At 31.0% G+C, this 18,604-nt stretch overlaps 1 protein-coding gene across 3 annotated transcripts in view; it reads right to left on the bottom strand.

Moving 5' to 3' along the window:
* The window catches only part of LOC118190709 (syntaxin-1A-like), a 68,361-nt gene extending 50,685 nt beyond the window's left edge, over positions 1 to 17,676 (bottom strand). Inside the window, exons 1-4 of one of the 3 annotated variants that reach the window (XR_015040217.1) lie at positions 17,381 to 17,676; positions 16,205 to 16,291; positions 8,283 to 8,382; positions 7,039 to 7,113 (exon numbers count right to left, since the gene is read on the bottom strand). Coding sequence is in view for 1 of the 3 variants with exons in the window: in XM_085812953.1 (XP_085669079.1) it covers positions 7,039 to 7,113; positions 8,283 to 8,382; positions 16,205 to 16,291; positions 17,381 to 17,413 (295 nt within the window). In the remaining 2 variants the exon portion in view is untranslated. The remainder of the gene's footprint in view (positions 1 to 7,038; positions 7,114 to 8,282; positions 8,383 to 16,204; positions 16,292 to 17,380) is intronic. The other 2 variants (XR_015040216.1, XM_085812953.1) reach the window with 2 other exon arrangements.
* Between the last annotated feature and the right edge of the window lie 928 nt (positions 17,677 to 18,604).

Here is an 18,604-nt window from a genome sequence, read left to right as displayed (position 1 = left end):
GATGCAGGAACTAAAAGGGTTGTGGATGATGATTCTCCGCACCCAGGATTTGGTGACTAGGTCCCCTAAAATCCTAGTCGCCCTTTAAAAAGGGGAGTATATAAGGTATTTCTCCCACTTCCCTAGAGTGCCTTCGTGGTGTAGTGGTTCTGCACACTGAGCCGGTATTCCAGAGGTCCGTGGTTCGATTTCTGGCGAAGGCAGTTGCTAATTTTTCATCTCTCTGGCTTTAAAAAAAAAAAAAAAAAAAAAAAAAAAAAATCCTAATGTCTTTACAAGGTGAGCTCTTTAAAGTGCTGCATGCTAATGAAAACATTCGCGTGTCTGATTTATATCCAATTCCTTTTTTATTCTATTTTTTCCTTTACTATGTACAGTCTTTTAGGGTTAGTATGTGGAGTACTGTTACGTTTTGCATTGCCTTCAGATATATTTCCGTTTCTTCTCATTTTATTTCGGAAAGCCTCACCTCCAGTATATTATGGCAGGAAGGCGCTATTTATCAGAGGAAGAATATACCCTCGTATGGTCAATGAACCATTTATTAACACAGATGAGAGTGATGATTCATTTTCTAAAGAGTTATAAAGTGATACTTCTCTGTGCTTCCAGATTTACCACACTCAGTCTTCATTTTAAATTTTGTTACTTCTTACTGTAAATAGTCTTTATTGTGTTGTTTATTAATTTTAAACTTTATTGTGTTACTTCTTACTGTAAATAGTCTTTATTGTGTTGTTTATTAATTTTAAACTTTATTGATGGATTTTATCAATTAAAACTTTGGAATAATTTGAATAGCGCTTCAGAAAATTATTTTACAAGATAAACAATTCTTTAAGTATATTTTCATGTAAAATAAAGAAAAAAACGTTATTAAGTGTTAATTTTAATATATATAAGAGCTCAAGTAATAATCTAAAACGATACCAAAAATTGCGATGCTAGAAGCGAAACTTTTTTTTTCTGATTTTTTTAATAAAATTAGGCTTAGCGATGCCAAAACCTCCGTCCTGTATGGTGACTGCCTTCGAATCCCTTCCGTCCCGCACGAGCATCTTAAACAAAGGTGCGCCCTCGCGAAAAGGTTAATTCTCTTTCTGTTATTGTTGCCGCCATTTCCATTTGAGGGTTGTATGATATGACAGGTTCTCTAATTACAGAAATCACTGCTGGCATTATTTAAGCTATCTCTTTCATAAAACAGGTTCAAGGTCTCATTCTGGTGAAAGTCTGCTGCAAAACAAAATCTCCATACAGCCTTTTTCATATCACCATATGTTAAAAACTGTCATACTTTTGATGGCACCTTCAGTGAAGCAAAGATGAAAGAAAATGATGGAGTAAATGAACTATAGAACATATAAATATTTTTTTTTAAAGTCCTCTAACTTCCCTTCCAAGGCATCTAACTTCCCAATCCTCATGTGCAGTATCTTGCAACTAGATGACCCATCCCTGAAAATCACAAAGACATTTCACCTTAATTTCTTTGCTCCTGGCACAGACAGAACAAAGCTCCCTAAAGAGCCAATGGCCTTAGATTGAATGTCTATGTATACCCAAGTGTGTCTTTTAATTTAAGCTCATTGGATAAAAATAATTTCTGTAAAATTTGCTTTTTATCAAAATATTTGTTTTCTTGCATATATTATTTAAAGATAACAGAAAATCCTAATACTTACAATTAAAGTAAAAATTAAAAATAAGATAAAGAGCAATATTAATAATAATGATAACAGTTAGACATTTAGACAACAGTCAGACATTTCCAAACAATACTGAAATATAACATTTAAGAATTCAAATATCAGTGCTAACAGCCAATCACCTCAGGCAAAGAAGTAAATGCTCACCTCTATGGGTAATCAAATTAAATATATTCTGCACAAATCTTTATTCAACAAAGGTAACTAAATAAAATCATTATGTATGTGTATTCAGCAATTTAACACCTGTAATACTTCATAATTTAAAATTTCGTTTCCTATGGAACTGATAGACTGCATAATTGAAAGCATCACACATCGCTGTATGTGCTGTATTGCTTCTAGAGGCGATCATATTCCATATTGAAGGTACTTTTCCTATAGCAAACTGACACCTTCAACTTCTTCATTTTATACATGTGCTAATTTCTATACTACCATATTTGTCTGGTAATTTCTTTTTATGTTATTTGATACCTTACTATGTGTTGTATATTGTGGGTAAGTTTCATTAAATTCTACATGTAACTTTTTCAGTAATTGTGATTTTTGTGATGTTTCCTTAATTTATGATAACCAATGTATTACAGAAAAGGAATGACCAACTTAGCAAAATCACAGACTGAGTATCAGTTTGTGTTTGCTTTGATATGATGGGTCAGTTCTTGTGTTAAGCCTACATAACATTCAACAGCTAAAAAGGAAAGGTTCAACATCACCTTAATGGGCAGTTTGCAAGGTTTATCTTAGTAAGATGAAAATAATCATTATATGGATGAATCAATTTTAAAACTTAGAGCAGCTAGTTCTCTGAGTACATGGAAGAAGGGGAAAGTTATGTGAATATTTTTTAATCTTCAGAGCCAGTCACTAAAAAGCTAGGGGAAAAAATACTGTATAAAGCCATTTTTATTGCTTTAAATAAGGCGTTTCTTGACACATTTCGGAACTGAAAGTTAACACTCATAATTTATTTTTTAAAATATATTTCTGAAATTTTGCATCTGTTTTGGCCTCAGATGAGGTTAACCATTAACCTCATCTGAGGCAACTGCCTCACCCTTATCCTGGCTCTGTCAGTGCCTACTATATCCTATTGCTACCCTTATATTATACAAACATTTAAACTGCTTTCACTGAGTGAAACATTTCTGAACTCTCAACAATATGCTGTGAGCCTCAAAAGTTTTATACTTATAGAATTAAAATAATGAATAATTCTAAGAATAAAAAATATATTTTATCCAGTTAAGTTTCCCAGTATTTATAGGCTACTAAAATTTAAAGTAAAATGCTCTGTTCAGCATATCAAGTATGATACACTGACACTTTACTTCCACATCATATTTGATATGGTAGGCCTATGAACAGAAGCTGTAACTTATCATGTGAGATATACTAGATGCAGAGATTAAAGCATAGCCCTTCTCAATTAAACCACTAGGTGGAGTTGATTCTTGAATTTTTTGGGAAAGATCATGACAGATTACACCAATATATTTAATAATGACCAGCTCTGAACAAAACAATGATAACATTACTTCTACATGGTGATTCAGAACTCAAAACGTGAACATTAGAGATGGAAAGGAAAATGCAACAAACACTTTTTGTACAGGATTTTGGCACCAAATGAAGTGTTGAGACAATGCACTAAAAATGAGACATGAAAGGAAATAGAAATTGCTTACTTATGCATCACTGACAAATGCTTTATTACAGCAGTGTTTAAAATGATTGCAGAAAATTACATACACTAACAGTAATAGTACATGCTTCCCAGCTTCAATGGTATAATTGGCTTGTATTATAGCCAGCAGAGGGAAACATCACTTGCGACTGTGTCGTCACCCACGGTGGAAACTTTATAAATGCTGAGACATTTAGTGAATGCAGCTGCAAATGGTAATAACAAAGCAGTACTAAAAATGCATCAGAAATCCTTTCCCAACAGATGAATGTTAAAAAATAAAATGCTTGAGCAAATTTATGGAATTTGTTCCTTTGATAGTAGCAAGCAAGAAAGGGCTGATTGAGAGCTGTACAATGTCTAAATATGAATGAATTCCTCTTGAATCTTTGGAGAACAGAATATAAATATGAGAGTTCATGGCATGTAGCTAGAATGATTACACCTCTTGAATCTTTGGAGAACAGAATATAAATATGAGAGTTCATGGCATGTAGCTAGAATGATTACAATCATTTCATTATCACAAAACACAAGCTTTGAAAATAGAAGATTACCTTCTAAGCTTGGGATTCTACTAATGGTTTTTGAAAGTGCATTGCAGCTAGATTTAGCCCATGTGTTATTTACAAATGAGGTGATTCTTACACACAGAAACATTTCAATGCACACAATTGTCATGTGTGGACAACCCCAAATGTGCAAACTACACATTCATAGGCATGCCAAGAATGATTCTCTGTGAATGTTTGGGCAGCTAATGTGAATGATTTTCTGGTACTATCAACATGGCTTGATGGCAGATGCTATACTTTTTCTAGAACAAATTTTACCAGAACTGCTTCAAGATGTTCTGAGTATATATGCCATTCATAATCAACTGCGGTTTCAGCAAAATATGTTATCAGTCCATTTCACTGAAGTACCAGAACTACTACTACAATAACTGCTTCAGGAACAACTCTGATATATGCCCTAATTTCACCAAATGTGGTGATATGTGTTCTGCGCTGGTTTTTGGCGTGATTGCGTGTTATATGGCAACCCTGTTGACGTTGAAAAATCTTTCGTTGGAGCTCGTGGTTTGCGTCATGTTAGGGAGGAAAGATAAAATGGTGGAAGTTGTTAAATTGAAGCTCGGCAAAAGGAAATATCATCCTGGTCATCCTGTTGAGGGGCAATGGGTATTTGGAGGTGTGAAAACAGGGTCTGGGAGAGTATTTTTAGTGGCTGTACATGATAGAAGTAGGGATTTGTGATTTTATTTATTTGTGAACCATAGTATGAATTTTTTGGATAGTGTGTCTGGCTGTCATATAAATACGATAGTGATCAAATGGCGGCATGTTAAAGGCGGTATTAAATTGGTATTTCTGCTATTCGAAAAAGCATTAATTCATGGTAAATGCCTTTTATTTTAGTCTTGTTCTTATTTTGTAAAATGTTATGTTCATTTTTTTTTGTATGAATTTCTGTCGTTATTGTTGTTTTTTTGAATTGTTTGAAATTTATTTTAGTTTCTTTTATTGATTAGTGCGTAGTGTCTAGATTGTGCAATTCGTAGATGTTTTTTAAAGTTGAAACAGAATGCTGTGTACATGGTATTCTTTGAAATTTATTGTTGTTATGTTAATTTATTAAAGTGAGGTGTGCGCAGTTCGTAGATTCGTTAGTTATCTAGATTGTGCAATTCGTAGATGTTTTTTTAAGTTTAAACAGGATGCTGTGTACATGGTATTCTTTGAAATTTATTGTTGTTATGTTAATTTCTTAAAGCCAGGTGTGCATAGTTCGTAGATTTGTTCGTAGCCTAGATTGTGCCATTCGTAGATTTTTTTTTTAATTAAAACATATTGCTGTGTACATGGATTCTTGTCAAATATTTTTGGTTAGAAACTTTGTTTTTGCTACCTAAATTTTTTGTTTTTGTTTCGGATCTTTAGCTTAAATTGTGCGTTCAAAATGTGGTTTTTGCATATGTGTTGGTTTTGCGTTTTTGGAGACATTTTAGGCTTAAAGTTCGAAATGTAAACAAAAAATTTAGGTAATAATATGGCAGCATGGAGTTTCTCGCCAAAAATGTTTGGCGAGAAATTTGGCGACTTAAGGGCACATATCAACATAGTTACCTACTTCAAGATGTTACAGATGGACATACCATATATAATCAACTGTGTTTCAACATGATGGAACACCAGCCCATTTTAGCATTGCATTTTAGTATAACTAAATGGAACGACTTTTGAGACATGATGGAACACCAGACCATTTTAGCATTGCATTTTAGTATAACTAAATGGAACAACTTTTGAGACACAACGATGAACTAATCCACTGGCAATCCTAATCACCTGATTTATCAAGCATTGATTACTTTTAATAGTGACATTTGTAGGCCCTTGTTTATAAGAATCCATATGATCCTGCTGACGACCTCCTTGGTGGAATAGCCATTAGAACTCAAAATGTAGAGTCCTTAGGTTATTTTTAAGGCAGGAGAGATGAAAAGTGAGCAATGCCTTCACTGGAAATCGAACTACGGACCACTGGAATATGCACCCAGCATGCAGACCACTACACTACGAAGGCATGCTAAGAAGGTGGGAGAAATACCTTATATACTTCCCCTTTTAAAGGGCAACTGGGGATTTTAGGGGACCCAATCGCCAAATCCTGGCTGTGCAGAATCATCATCCACAACCCTTTTAGTTCGGGCGCCACTGTAAAGACATTAGGTCTTTTTGGGAAGCAGTAGTAGTGAAAAATGAGCAACGCTGTCACCAGGAATCGAACCACAGACCTCTGGAATACACGTGCAGACCACTACACTACGAAGGTATGGTAAGAAGGCGGGAGAAATACCTTAGAACATATGAAAGAAATATCTAGCATCTTTGAAATTTTATGTTAATCTTTCAATCAATGCTGTACATTATTACTGGTTGATGCAATTTTGAGCAACAATTGGAAACATTGGTTTAAAAAAAAAACACTTATCAGTAATGCTGCAAGTATACAATTTATGCTTCCTTTCATGACTTGTGTTTGTGCCTCAAAGTATTCACAAATTAGTGCACAAAAAATGTGTTTTGCCGTACATTTCACCACTCCTTAAAGTTCGTGCCAAGCATTCTAAATCACTCTGTGTATCTTTTACTTTAGTTTTTCTTTTAAATGTAGATATTATCACTCTATTATAAGATTCTTTACAAATACACCTGCACAGCCGTCATATGAAAACATTTTTTCATCTTTCTTTAGATATGTAATTTTAAAACAATTTTTTAAATTAATACAAATCAAAAATAGAATCAAATTAAGATTCAGAAACATTTGGAACATAATTTTTACTAAACATACTAATTTATTGCTTAATATTTATTTTAATAACATGAAAACTGTAATACAAAATAAAGAAAAGGTACTGTTCTGTTATCAGGACCGGATTCAGAAATGTAATTATGTATGTATGTATGTGTTTATGTATGCATATATATATATGCAAGTATGAATGTATGTGTGTGTGTACAAATGTATATACACACATATGTACATTCATACATTTTTTAATCTGGTCCTGATTAGTACCATAGAGAAGCATAAAAATTATAACTTACAATATAAAACAATGTAACTTACACTTCAGTTTTTGTCTTACTGAAGAAGATAATCTCTTGATATCAGCCATCAGACTTTCCAACTCTTGTTTGACTTCTAAAATTTAAAATAAATAAAATAAAAGTTCAAATAATACTTCTTACTTTCAATTAAAAAAATATGCTAACCATGAAACCACATTAAAAGTTAAGTTTCATAGTTTTAGAAAATTATTATTTTAAATTTTAAATAACATAAGATGAATATTTTTCTTATTTGAAACATTTCTGTGATAGAAAGTACAGTTCAAAGATTTGGATGTCTAATATCCGGAAGGATCTAAAATCCAGACCTCCGGACTACAAGCAAACTTTTTTCCTTTAGAATTTTTTTTGGATGCTTTATCCATGCACATTTGATATTTTTTTATAATAAAACATATGATGAGTCTTGATTCTTAATTTAACACACCTTAAATAAAATACCTTCAAGCAATACTTTTTCACTTAATTAAAATAGTGAAAATAAAGGGTATGTAAGAATTTTAAGGGACATGCTGTATACATATTATTTATACAGTAGAGTGTCATAAAGAAAATTATTTAGAGCTTTAATTTACTTACAGTAATTTAAATGTAAAATTCATCATAAAAATTGCCATTTTTGATTATTTAGCAAGAGGAGGAATTTTTAATCAAATATATTAGACATTTTCTTCCACTTTGCTCTTGATTATTTAACAGCAAGAAAATTTCTGAAAAAACTATATTATGTTTACCATAAGTTTTTATTACTAAAGTATTAATTATTTCAGTATAGGGATAGAATTTCATTTTTACTACCATCACTTAATATCCATCCACATTAAATAATAATAAAAAAAATTAATTAAAAAAAAACTAAAAGCTTTGAAATCACATTCCTATGCCTATCATTACAATTTAAAGTGCATTTATTAGCAGTTTATTTTATACTTATTACAAGCCATTAATTAACACTTCTAAAATTTAAGTGATATGTTTATAAAAAAATTTTAACACGTTGAACAAAAGCTTTAAGTTAATTTGCAAGGCCTGTTTAGAATACCGAAAAGTGCTTAGTTACATGTAAATAGCAATCTGACAAGGCCAATGAAAAAAGTGGAGCAAAAAATCTCTTAACTGTGAAAAATTTCAACTATTTAGAGCAGTGTGGGATGCTTATAGTCACTCCATTTACTTCTTAAATCCACGAATGCAATTCATAGCAATACATGCACATACAAATCAACAAAATAAAAATCTTACTTTCGTCTGGTGTTGGTGATGAAAATATAGCATTGTGTTTCTTTTTTAGTTCTTCAACAGAAGCAACAATTTTATCAAGGCTATTTGTTATTGATTCCACCTGAAAATAATTTATAATTAATAACATTTAAAAAAGATACAGCAAATTCATTTTCTTTATTATAATATTTTATTTTAAAAATGACTTTAAGAATAAAAGTCGTTAAACAGAATAAAAAAATTCATCATAAGAAATTCTTAAAGCCAGAGAGAATTCCTAATTAGCCACGTTGTGAATTTTGGCAAACAGTTACAAACTCACTGATGGCTTTGAAGAGAAACATTTATTTGGATATTTTTATGTATACTATTTCAATGATGCATTCAGTGCTGCCTATATTCTAATATTCAACAAATCTTTTGTAATTTTTTGCTCTGGTGTTCTCTCTATGAATACAGGGATCTGTTTTTGCTACAATAAATCAGACAATTGTACAGCCTTAGCAATGCACTCTGGAGATGATCTTCCTAGAACAGCCAAAATTTTAATACATAACCCAACGTAATGAAAATAAGGCAGCAAATTCCAGAATACCATTATGATGAATATAATTGTATTCAATGAATAGAAATACTAATCAGAAAACCTAAAACAGAATTCCAAAAGTGCATATCCATGTGTACTCAAATATAATTAAGTTACATGCATACCTGAGTTGCTAAATAATGTTGTTACAAAAATACTTTTTGACAACATCATAGGTTGCCAATACCTTTTAGTGACATGATACACCATCAGTACTTTTCAATAAAGGATAATCAGAAAATATTGACATTTTTTACATTCTACCATACTTCTAATGATTTATTACTTAGATTTTGAAGTCATTACAAACACAAAACAAACCTACTTAAACACAAAACTCACATTTCCTTTAGTTTTTGTGAGTATAGAGAACTAAAAAAAATTTTTTACTGAAAGAAAAAATAATTATCATTTCTAGTAGAAAGGACGTCAGCCCAGAAGAGCTATTAATTTTATTTTGGTATTTTGCGTCGAAAACTGTAAAAGTCTGAATCGCTTTTCAAATCTGCCACCAAATATTATCAACCTTTGTTATATTTAAAGAAATTAAATAAGAAAGAATCTGCATGAATGCATCTATGTTTCTCGCACTGTGATAAAACAATGGTACCTAGAGCCATCAAATTTTGAATAATGTACATCTCTGCCTAAATATGGACATCTGGAAGCCCAAATTTGGAATTTGTTTTATTATCTATTTCATATTTTGTAAAGCATTTGTGAGTTTTTGATTAACCCTTTGAGGACAGGATGGCTATTATAATGGCCATAGAATGACCTGTTTGAAAGGACGGAATTGTCCACATTAGTGGCCATGTCTTTTTTCGCTATTTTCCAGGCATAAAGTGTGGGATGAAATGTCAAATTTAATGCCCCTGGTGTTTTAACCACTTATCTCTTTCAAAGGTCTTTGTGTTAAGCATCCGGATTCTCAAATTTTTCACTTTTCATTCTTGTAGCTACAGATTTTGTGATAACTGCATTTATAAATTATAAACAGAGCTTTGCATTGCTTTACAATATTGCATATTTTTGTAAGTTTTCTAGGAATTATTCTGAATTTTTGTAGCAATATGCTGGAAGGGAAAAGAGGACTGATTGAAGAAGACTTTCAGAAACATCTTCAAGAGCTTGATGATGAAAACTACGGACAGAGTCGTAGCTAGGGTTTTTAGCGCCCAGGGACAACTGAAGATTTTGTGCCCCCTACTGCTTGCCAAGAATGGAAAACATTTAATTCTAAAATATCGTAACATCAGTTTGGCGCCCCTTGGATTCTGTGCTCGAGTACAGATGCCCCCCTCTAGCTACGCCCGATTACGGATATAGCAAATCCGATTGCAAGTTGGATATAGAAAATGGATCTGAAAGTTAACATGAGGATGTGGAAGGAACTTTGGTTGATCTTTACAATATGGTAACTGGTAGTTTGGCGACATTTTGGAGGCGATAAAGGTTACTACCTGGGACTTTGGTAATAATGTGAGCAGTACTCAGTTCCGATTACGCATTATTTTGTGTGAGGGAAATGAGAGATCATGGGATATGTCATGTGATATTAATGGACGAATTACGGTTCTTTAATCGGAAAAGGGGGGAAATCAGGAAAAAATGTGGAAATTTTGTATTTAGCTTTATTCTGTGTTGTGTGAAACAGTGTTGTTTAATTTTTGGATCCCATGGCCCTAACTAAAGTGAATTCGAAATGGGTATTTAGGCATTGTGGTAAAGAGAAGTTTGCTTTTTATTTAGCGGAGGAAGTATGGAGGAAAAATTCGCAGAAAAAATCTTTCAATAATTTTATTGAATGAATTAGAAAAGTGTAACCGCCACGTAATCAAGATTCCGAAGAAGATTAGGTAAGTTAGTATTTTTAATTATTTGAGGATATTATTTTTATGCATTGTTCTAAATGTAAGGTGGAAAGGAATTTGGTATTATTGGGAAAATTGTTATTAGCAATGATTTAGTTTAAAGTAATTAGGATTGTACGGTAATTTTTATTAATTTAATGTATGTGCTCATTTATATTTTAAGTAGTGTTTTTGAATTTAATTATATTTTAATGAAATGATAGTTATTTTGTGAATTTTATGTTTGTAGGAATTTGGTATACGTTTAAGTTGAAATAAACGTGCATGGAAATAATTTAAATATTTGATAGTAAGTATTTGTAATGCTTGCGGTATGAATTCGTTGGTGACGTGTATAATGTAATAGATGATTTAAAGGTAAAAGTTTTTGGATATTTTATTTATTTTATATGCGGAAATGTTCATATTTGTAAAGGGTAAATACTTTTTCGCGATCAGGTAATTTCATATATGTTCTTTTTACCGGGTTTAAAGATTGAGAAAATTGTAATGTATTTTTGTGAAATTTTTCTAATTTATGAGAAAAAAGCAGTGTACATGGATATAGTGAAGAGTGTGCGCAATGCCATTTTTGTGCAATTCTGGGATGTTTTTTTAAGTAAAAATAAGTCGACGTGTACATGGTTTAGTGATATTTTAATTAAATGATAGTTATTTTGTGAATTTTATGTTTGTAGGAATTTGGTATACGTTTAAGTTGAAATAAACGTGCATGGAAATAATTTAAATATTTGATAGTAAGTATTTGTAATGCTTGCGGTATGAATTCGTTGGTGACGTGTATAATGTAATAGATGATTTAGAGGTAAAAGTTTTTGGATATTTTATTTATTTTATATGTGGAAATGTTCATATTTGTAAAGGGTAAATACTTTTTCGCGATCAGGTAATTTCATATATGTTCTTTTTACCAGGTTTAAAGATTGAGAAAATTGTCATGTATTTTCGTAAAATTTTTCTAATTTATGAGAAAAAAGCAGTGTACATGGATATAGTGAAGAGTGTGCGCAATGCCATTTTTGTGCAATTCTGGGATGTTTTTTTAAGTAAAAATATGCCGCCGTGTACATGGTATATGTGTATGTTTTATTTTGAAAAACGCGTAAGGAGTATGGTATTGTGCACTTTTTCCCAATTTTGCAGTGAATATTTGTCATGATTAAGTAGTTTTGTTTGATAAAATTTCTAGCATAAGTGTAATTCGGCTACTAGATTGTTGGAAGAAGTGTTCAGTAGATAAAAAGAAAAGAAACATGTCTTTACTTCGTGAAGACAAAATGGCGGCGGGGAAAAAAAATAGAGGGTTGCTGTAGGAGAATTGGTTGCCAAATTTTCGCCAAAAAATCGCCAAGTTACCATAATGTAAAGATCAACCCGAACTTCATATTTATTGACTGATTTGGTAATTTACAGTGATGAACAAACTGATAATGTGGACAAAGTCTCTCTAGATTTGAAATTTGAATCACTTGAACCAAAACCAGACGACAAGGTAATGTTTTGAATTTTATTGGCTAAAACAATATAAAAGGATTTGAATTTTTCAAAAATCTTTCCTGGTAAAAATTATTGAAAAAATTTTCAAAGAAACAAATCAGTTTGCAGAACAAATACTAAGGTGAAATTTCCAGTTTTAACCCTGAATTAGACACAAAAAAGAACACAGTTACATGGAAGGATGTTAATAAAAATGAATTGCTAATTTTTTTGGCACTGACATTTCTGAAGGGGCATATTTAAAAAGACAAGATAAAAGATTATTGGTCGACAGAAGAAATGCTTGAAACACCTCTTTTACAGAAAACTATGCATAGAGACAGATTCTTGCAAATTCTTCGTTTTCCACACTTTGAAGATAACATGGCACATTTCCATAAACAAATATAAATTCTCACATGCTTTTACACAGGTACAGCCGTTTTTTCTTACATTCTTATCAGTTCATTTTTAACAGTTCTGTAAGTTAGTCTGTATTTTAGGGTACCCCTTGGATTATCACCAAATTGTTGTTTCACTAACCTGAGTAGTTGAATGTATTGGAAACACTATTATGATGCGATTGGTTGTAATGTGCGATTTTGACTGATGGGAAAATATTTGTAAGGTATGGATGTTGGTTAGAAAGTATGTTGCTTATTTTGTGCTTTACACCATAAAATGCCTGCTGGTGGTTCAATTAACCAGTACACTTTGGAACGATTGGGAAAGAAAACACTGATCAACTGATGTGCAAATGAAGATTTAAATGGCTCATCTCTCGGTAAATTATGTAACGAGATTTAAGGATTTCGAAACTCGAGCTCATATCAACACTATGGAATGTATGTGGGGTGTAATAAAAAAGGATTTTCGAAAGAAATGCCACTGGCAGCATGGAGGATATTTTCATTTTTACTTTTGTGAATTAATGTGGCAATGGCAGTATACAGATTCTAGTTTAGATAATTTTAAATAGATTTTAGATGCTGTTAAGGAATTCTGTGTGCCACATATATCAAAGAAACATAAATTTTTAAAGAAGTCGATATTTCCTTTTTGTACCACCTAGATTAGATAACAAGTATTTCCCTTCTTATGTTGTTTCCTTGTTTGATTTAAAATGCAGTTTAGTGAGATTATATATTTTTTGTTTTAATTATCTTTTATTGCATTATGTCTTGGATGCTATTTTACTGGGGAAGGTGTTGGACATAAAAAGAAATAGCGGCATAAAATTCGCCAATTTTCGCCAAGGAGTTAATAACAGTATATACAATGGCGTAGCGAGCATAACTGGCGCCCGGGGCAAAATATGTTTCTAGCTCCTCCTCCCCAAAAAAAAAACACAGCAATATAATGCATAGAATATATTCGTAATAAGAAAATAATGCAAATAGTAATAAAATGCTGAATCTGCCATAAAAATACTCTAAAACATGTTAAGTATAGTCACTACCTAACTACACTAGCACTGGATTCGGAAATGTTTCTGTGTCGGCTGAAAAATCAAACATACGATGATCTGAAATTAGTTAAAAAGGTATTATTTATTTTACATATTTATATAATTGCTTTTAAAAAAATACAATTTTTAAACAATTAAAAGTTTAATATATTATATTACAGATAAGTAGATATATTTATTAATAATAATATAATATTATAATACATTAATACAATTAATTACTATGTATACATTTTTCTTGCCTTAGATGAAGGAAATTTATCAATTACTTCATCAAAGTCGATCATTTCAAATTTTTATCTTTCCACATTTAAAAATGCTAGATGACATAAGGGATCTTGTCCCACCGTTGACTATAAATAGTCAAAATTTATTTTAATTTGCTGAACGAACGTACATAGCTAGCATTTGATAATGAAATGGTAAGGAGTATTTGAAGTGCGACTCTTAGGTTTGGAAAAACATTTTCTCCATAGATCTGTAATGGAGTTTTAAATTCAATTTCTTTTCTACTGCAGAGTAATATCGTGCGGTCACATTCACTGCTCAAAGAAATTAGGGGATAGTGTGAGTTCGGTATGAAATAACCATATAATTGACAAACATTTTAACAAAAAGAAATAGAAGAGATTATACACGAAAATTATAACCTTTACAAAATATGCAAATTTAGTCTTTTATGTCGAAAACTATGTGTATTAGTAAAGGAGTAAGGAGTGACCTGCAGCATTCCTTCGTAGTAGATTAAAAACAATTGACACGCGTTGAATGCTTTGTAGCAGTGAATATATGATGTCACAGAAAGATGACTTAGTTGAATCGGTAGTCAGGAATGCCATCAATCATTTATAGGAGAGTCAAACGAAATCCATTGTAGCAGAAGTGTTAGGAGTTTCTGAAAATGTCATTTGCAGACTATGGAATCGTTTTTGGAAACTGGATATGTTTGAGAAATTCGGGACAAGGTCGTGTTACCGTTTTAAAATAAAAAGCGGGAGCTATACTGTCAGAAAGAACGTTTTGTATGCGGAGATATTTGGTTGATGTATTGCAAACATTTTGTTACACATTTTATCAGACAAACCAAGAAAATAAATAATTAATTATATTACAATAATTATTAATTTTAAATATATTTTCCAGAAATCGATCGAAATAAAAACTGAAAATTTCTGGAAAATCTTGTTTGGGGACCATTTGGCGCCCGCATCATACACCCCCTTGCCCCCCCTCGCTACACCACTGAGTATATAAAATATTGTTCCACAAATAACAGATTGTAGTTTGATTCTTTCAGTGTATGAAACATAAGAATAGAGAATGCCCTACTTATGGGAAAGAAACTACACATATTATTAGAAAATATAAAAAGATACTTTATGATTATCCCAACCTACAGATCTAACATACAGTCCAACTGGCATGTTTTAAAGGCATGTAGATATTAGAAAATATAAAAAGGTACTCTCTAACTATCCCTATTCGCATTTTCAATCCAAGTAGAATTGGCACGTTTTTGAAAGCATACATGTGATAACAGCCAATCCATGCATTTGCATACCACACACATAAATATTTGGCCACTGAACAACATCCACCAGCTGTTAAAATGTAAATACTGGCTATGTAGATCTCCTTTTTCTTTCCCTTACAAAATTTTTTGTTGTTTATGAAATGCTTCCTTTTATAGAATAGTATCTACAAGTCATAAGAATGGCCAAGAAAAAGTTTTTTGCCGATTCTAAAGTTGTGAATGAGTTGCTGACTTGTGACTGCGAATGAGTTGCTGAAGTGTGCAGATAATCAGAGAGTATCCATAAAAACCCACACGTAAATTATTCTAGATATTATGCCACAGAATTATCTTATAATGGCTAACACAGAGAAGTATACATAGTTCAAAAGATACTAATCAAGGTTCACAAGAGTGGATTCAGTAAGGCTCAAGTAACAAGGAAACTGCTTACATAACAAGGAGTGCCAGAATTGTAAACCATTCTTGTTTAAACAATTTTACTTCCTGATTTCCCTCATCATAAAAGAGGAGATGTTAGATATTTGTTAACTGTACTCAGTTGATAATACAAAATGCATTATCCTGGCAAGACATTACAGTTTAATTGTTATATTTGTCTTAAAATAAGATATAATTATTATAAATAAATGTACATAGTTCTTAATGATTGTGCTTTAGGATATAAAATGAATATGGAACATGCACAATATTCTCATTCCCACAGATTATAAAAGATTACAATACATTTATTACATACTCTCCATTTCATTTTTGATTTTCCCTTTTTTTTTTTTTTTTTTTTTTTTTTTTTTTTTTTTTTAGTATTCTAGTATTTTTTTATATCTGAAAATCAAGAGCATATTGTTTTACTGTCTTAAAATATGTACAGCTTATAATCTTAAATGTTTGCTTTATAGATTATCATTATCATCATGATAAGTCACATTATGCTTTTAGACTATCTTGCAACGAAAAAATACATAAATTTTTGTAATACCATAAATTCTGATATACGAACATTACCTCCATAAAAAATTCCGAAAGGTATGAATCTGTGTAATCCATGTTAATTGTAATTTCATTAGAAGCTTCATAGTTATCCTTCAAAACCTGAAAATGAATATTTTAACATTTCAAAAAGACAAATTCATCATCTTTAGATAAGAAAAATATAAAAATTTGACACTTGCAAAAATTACAGATTTAAACAATATCACATTTAGTAGTAGCTAGTATATTATATGTACAACGATCTCGTAGATCCTGCAATACTTTTTCAATTAACTTCTTAAATTGTGTAGCAGCTTCTGGGTGCATGCAAAAAATTAAATAATAGAGAGATAAATCTGGTACATTCAAATAATTTGCATTTAGTGAACTGTTAACAACAAAACAATAATTGCTAGCTAAATTATAAATATGTAGAACATAATAAAAATAAATAGATATAAAGTAAATTTGTTTCATTAATCTATAATGAAGTTTACTTATATAATTTTGCCACTTTCTTGTATCATATAAAATTTATTTGTCCAAATACTGATTGTGTAAATAGTCTACAGTGCATAACTTCACATTTTAAATTACATTCCAATCACGCAAAATACTGTCAGCTTAAGCGATAAAAGTTTTTAAATAGCAAAATTATCAAAAAGGTATATAAAATGTTCAATAAGACACTAAATATTTTCTCTAACTTGGAAAAATAAACAGCCATCTTAATTAATATAATAATTTCTGTTAATTTCACAACATATTCACATAGAGAACAGGTAAATTTAATGAGACTATAGATTAAATTTTTTTCGCCTTTATATTAATTAAAACTTTCATAAAACCTTTTTTCTATGCAACACAACTTTGAAGTTATATTTCTTTCCGTGCTTGTTCACTACATAAACATAGATGCTATATTATATAAAGGACCAGTACAACAATTTTTAAAGGGTAAAAACTTCAAAATAAAAGTAAAAAAGGATGTCTTCAAAGAAAAATTTTCTTTGAAAGATAGGCGAAAATGTAATAAAAGAAATTTTAGCAAACTGATTATTCAGAGGAAAAATCAACAAAATAGTAAAATATGTATATAGGCATGACATTAGATAAAAATGCTACAGTTTTAAAACTTTATTAATACTATCACTGGATTTCTTAAATTTTTTACGGAACTATAGTAAAATTTGATACTATATAACTTACTGCTTTCAAATCTCCAAGCCGGTCAATAACCATCTTTAATTTTTTGGAAAAGAAATTGTCTCTGAACGTAAAACCGCTTACTTATATTGTAATTTATATTCCAATATATTGTAAAAGATATTGGAATGTACTATGTGAATTCATTAAATATTGATAAATATAAACAAGAAGTTTTTTTGTACAAGCAAATGCAAAACACCCCTCATATCGCTAAAACAACGCGATAGCAGAAAGCTGCGAGCAATGTCAACAGCTGAGCAACAGGATAAAAATCGCGCTTGACCGCAGAAAATAAGAAAAAAAAAAAAAAAAAAAATCGTATCGTCTGCTACTTGGTGACATGAGTTTTCTACTCTGGCTTTTGATTTGTATATCTTTTGCAAATGAGAATTTTCAACAATACATTTTGTCTTTAAGAAACACTGACAGTATTTACGATTGTGAATATTATAGAACTGCTTAAGTTGAACTCGAGAATAATCCAATGAATCCGCATATGCAAAACTAATTAAAGCTTAAGCTTTATTCATACTTATTATAAAACACAGTTTTTGAGATCGATTGAGAAGCGATCTCTAAGGAAATAAACTCAAGTTAATGTCTTTAATTTCACATCGGTCTTTCGCGAAGAGGAAACACCGGGATAGTTTGAGAAGAGTGCTTAATTTGTAAATAATTACCTAATGAAACATTCACTATACACTTAATTTAAGAGCATCACGAAATCTTTCCAATGGGGTATTTCATACAATTTGTAAGGCGAAATTTAAAAATATAGAAATGTATTACACTTGGAACAATTACAAAAAGAGCATTCTTCAGTAAAACTAAATATGACACTTCTCAAACTCTAAAAACCTTGATGATTACTGTAATATTTAATAATCTGTAAATGGTAACATTTAATATTTAGTAACTTGTAATTGGCAACACTTTGGATACAGATTTGAAAATAGAACTATGCTGGTATTGCAGTTCTCTGTGATTATACATTCTAAGATTGTAAATACATAGTTTCTAAAAGCTAAAAGTGTACCCTCATAATTTTATATGGTGTCAGGAGTGTTTTGCTTTCAAAATGGAAAGTTTAAAACCACAAGAGCCGATGAAATTTGATGGAAATCAGGCTTCGAATTGGCAGAGATGGCTGCAATCATTTGAAATATATGAAGTAGCTGGTGGATTACATAATAAAGAAGAGAAGGTAAGAGTTAATACTTTTCT

This window comes from Stegodyphus dumicola, chromosome 3 (genome assembly GCF_044657685.1).
Source record: "Stegodyphus dumicola isolate Sdum_Otavi_A_Nest chromosome 3, ASM4465768v1".
Lineage (NCBI taxonomy): Eukaryota > Metazoa > Arthropoda > Arachnida > Araneae > Eresidae > Stegodyphus > Stegodyphus dumicola.
This window is presented reverse-complemented; position numbering and strand designations above follow the sequence as displayed.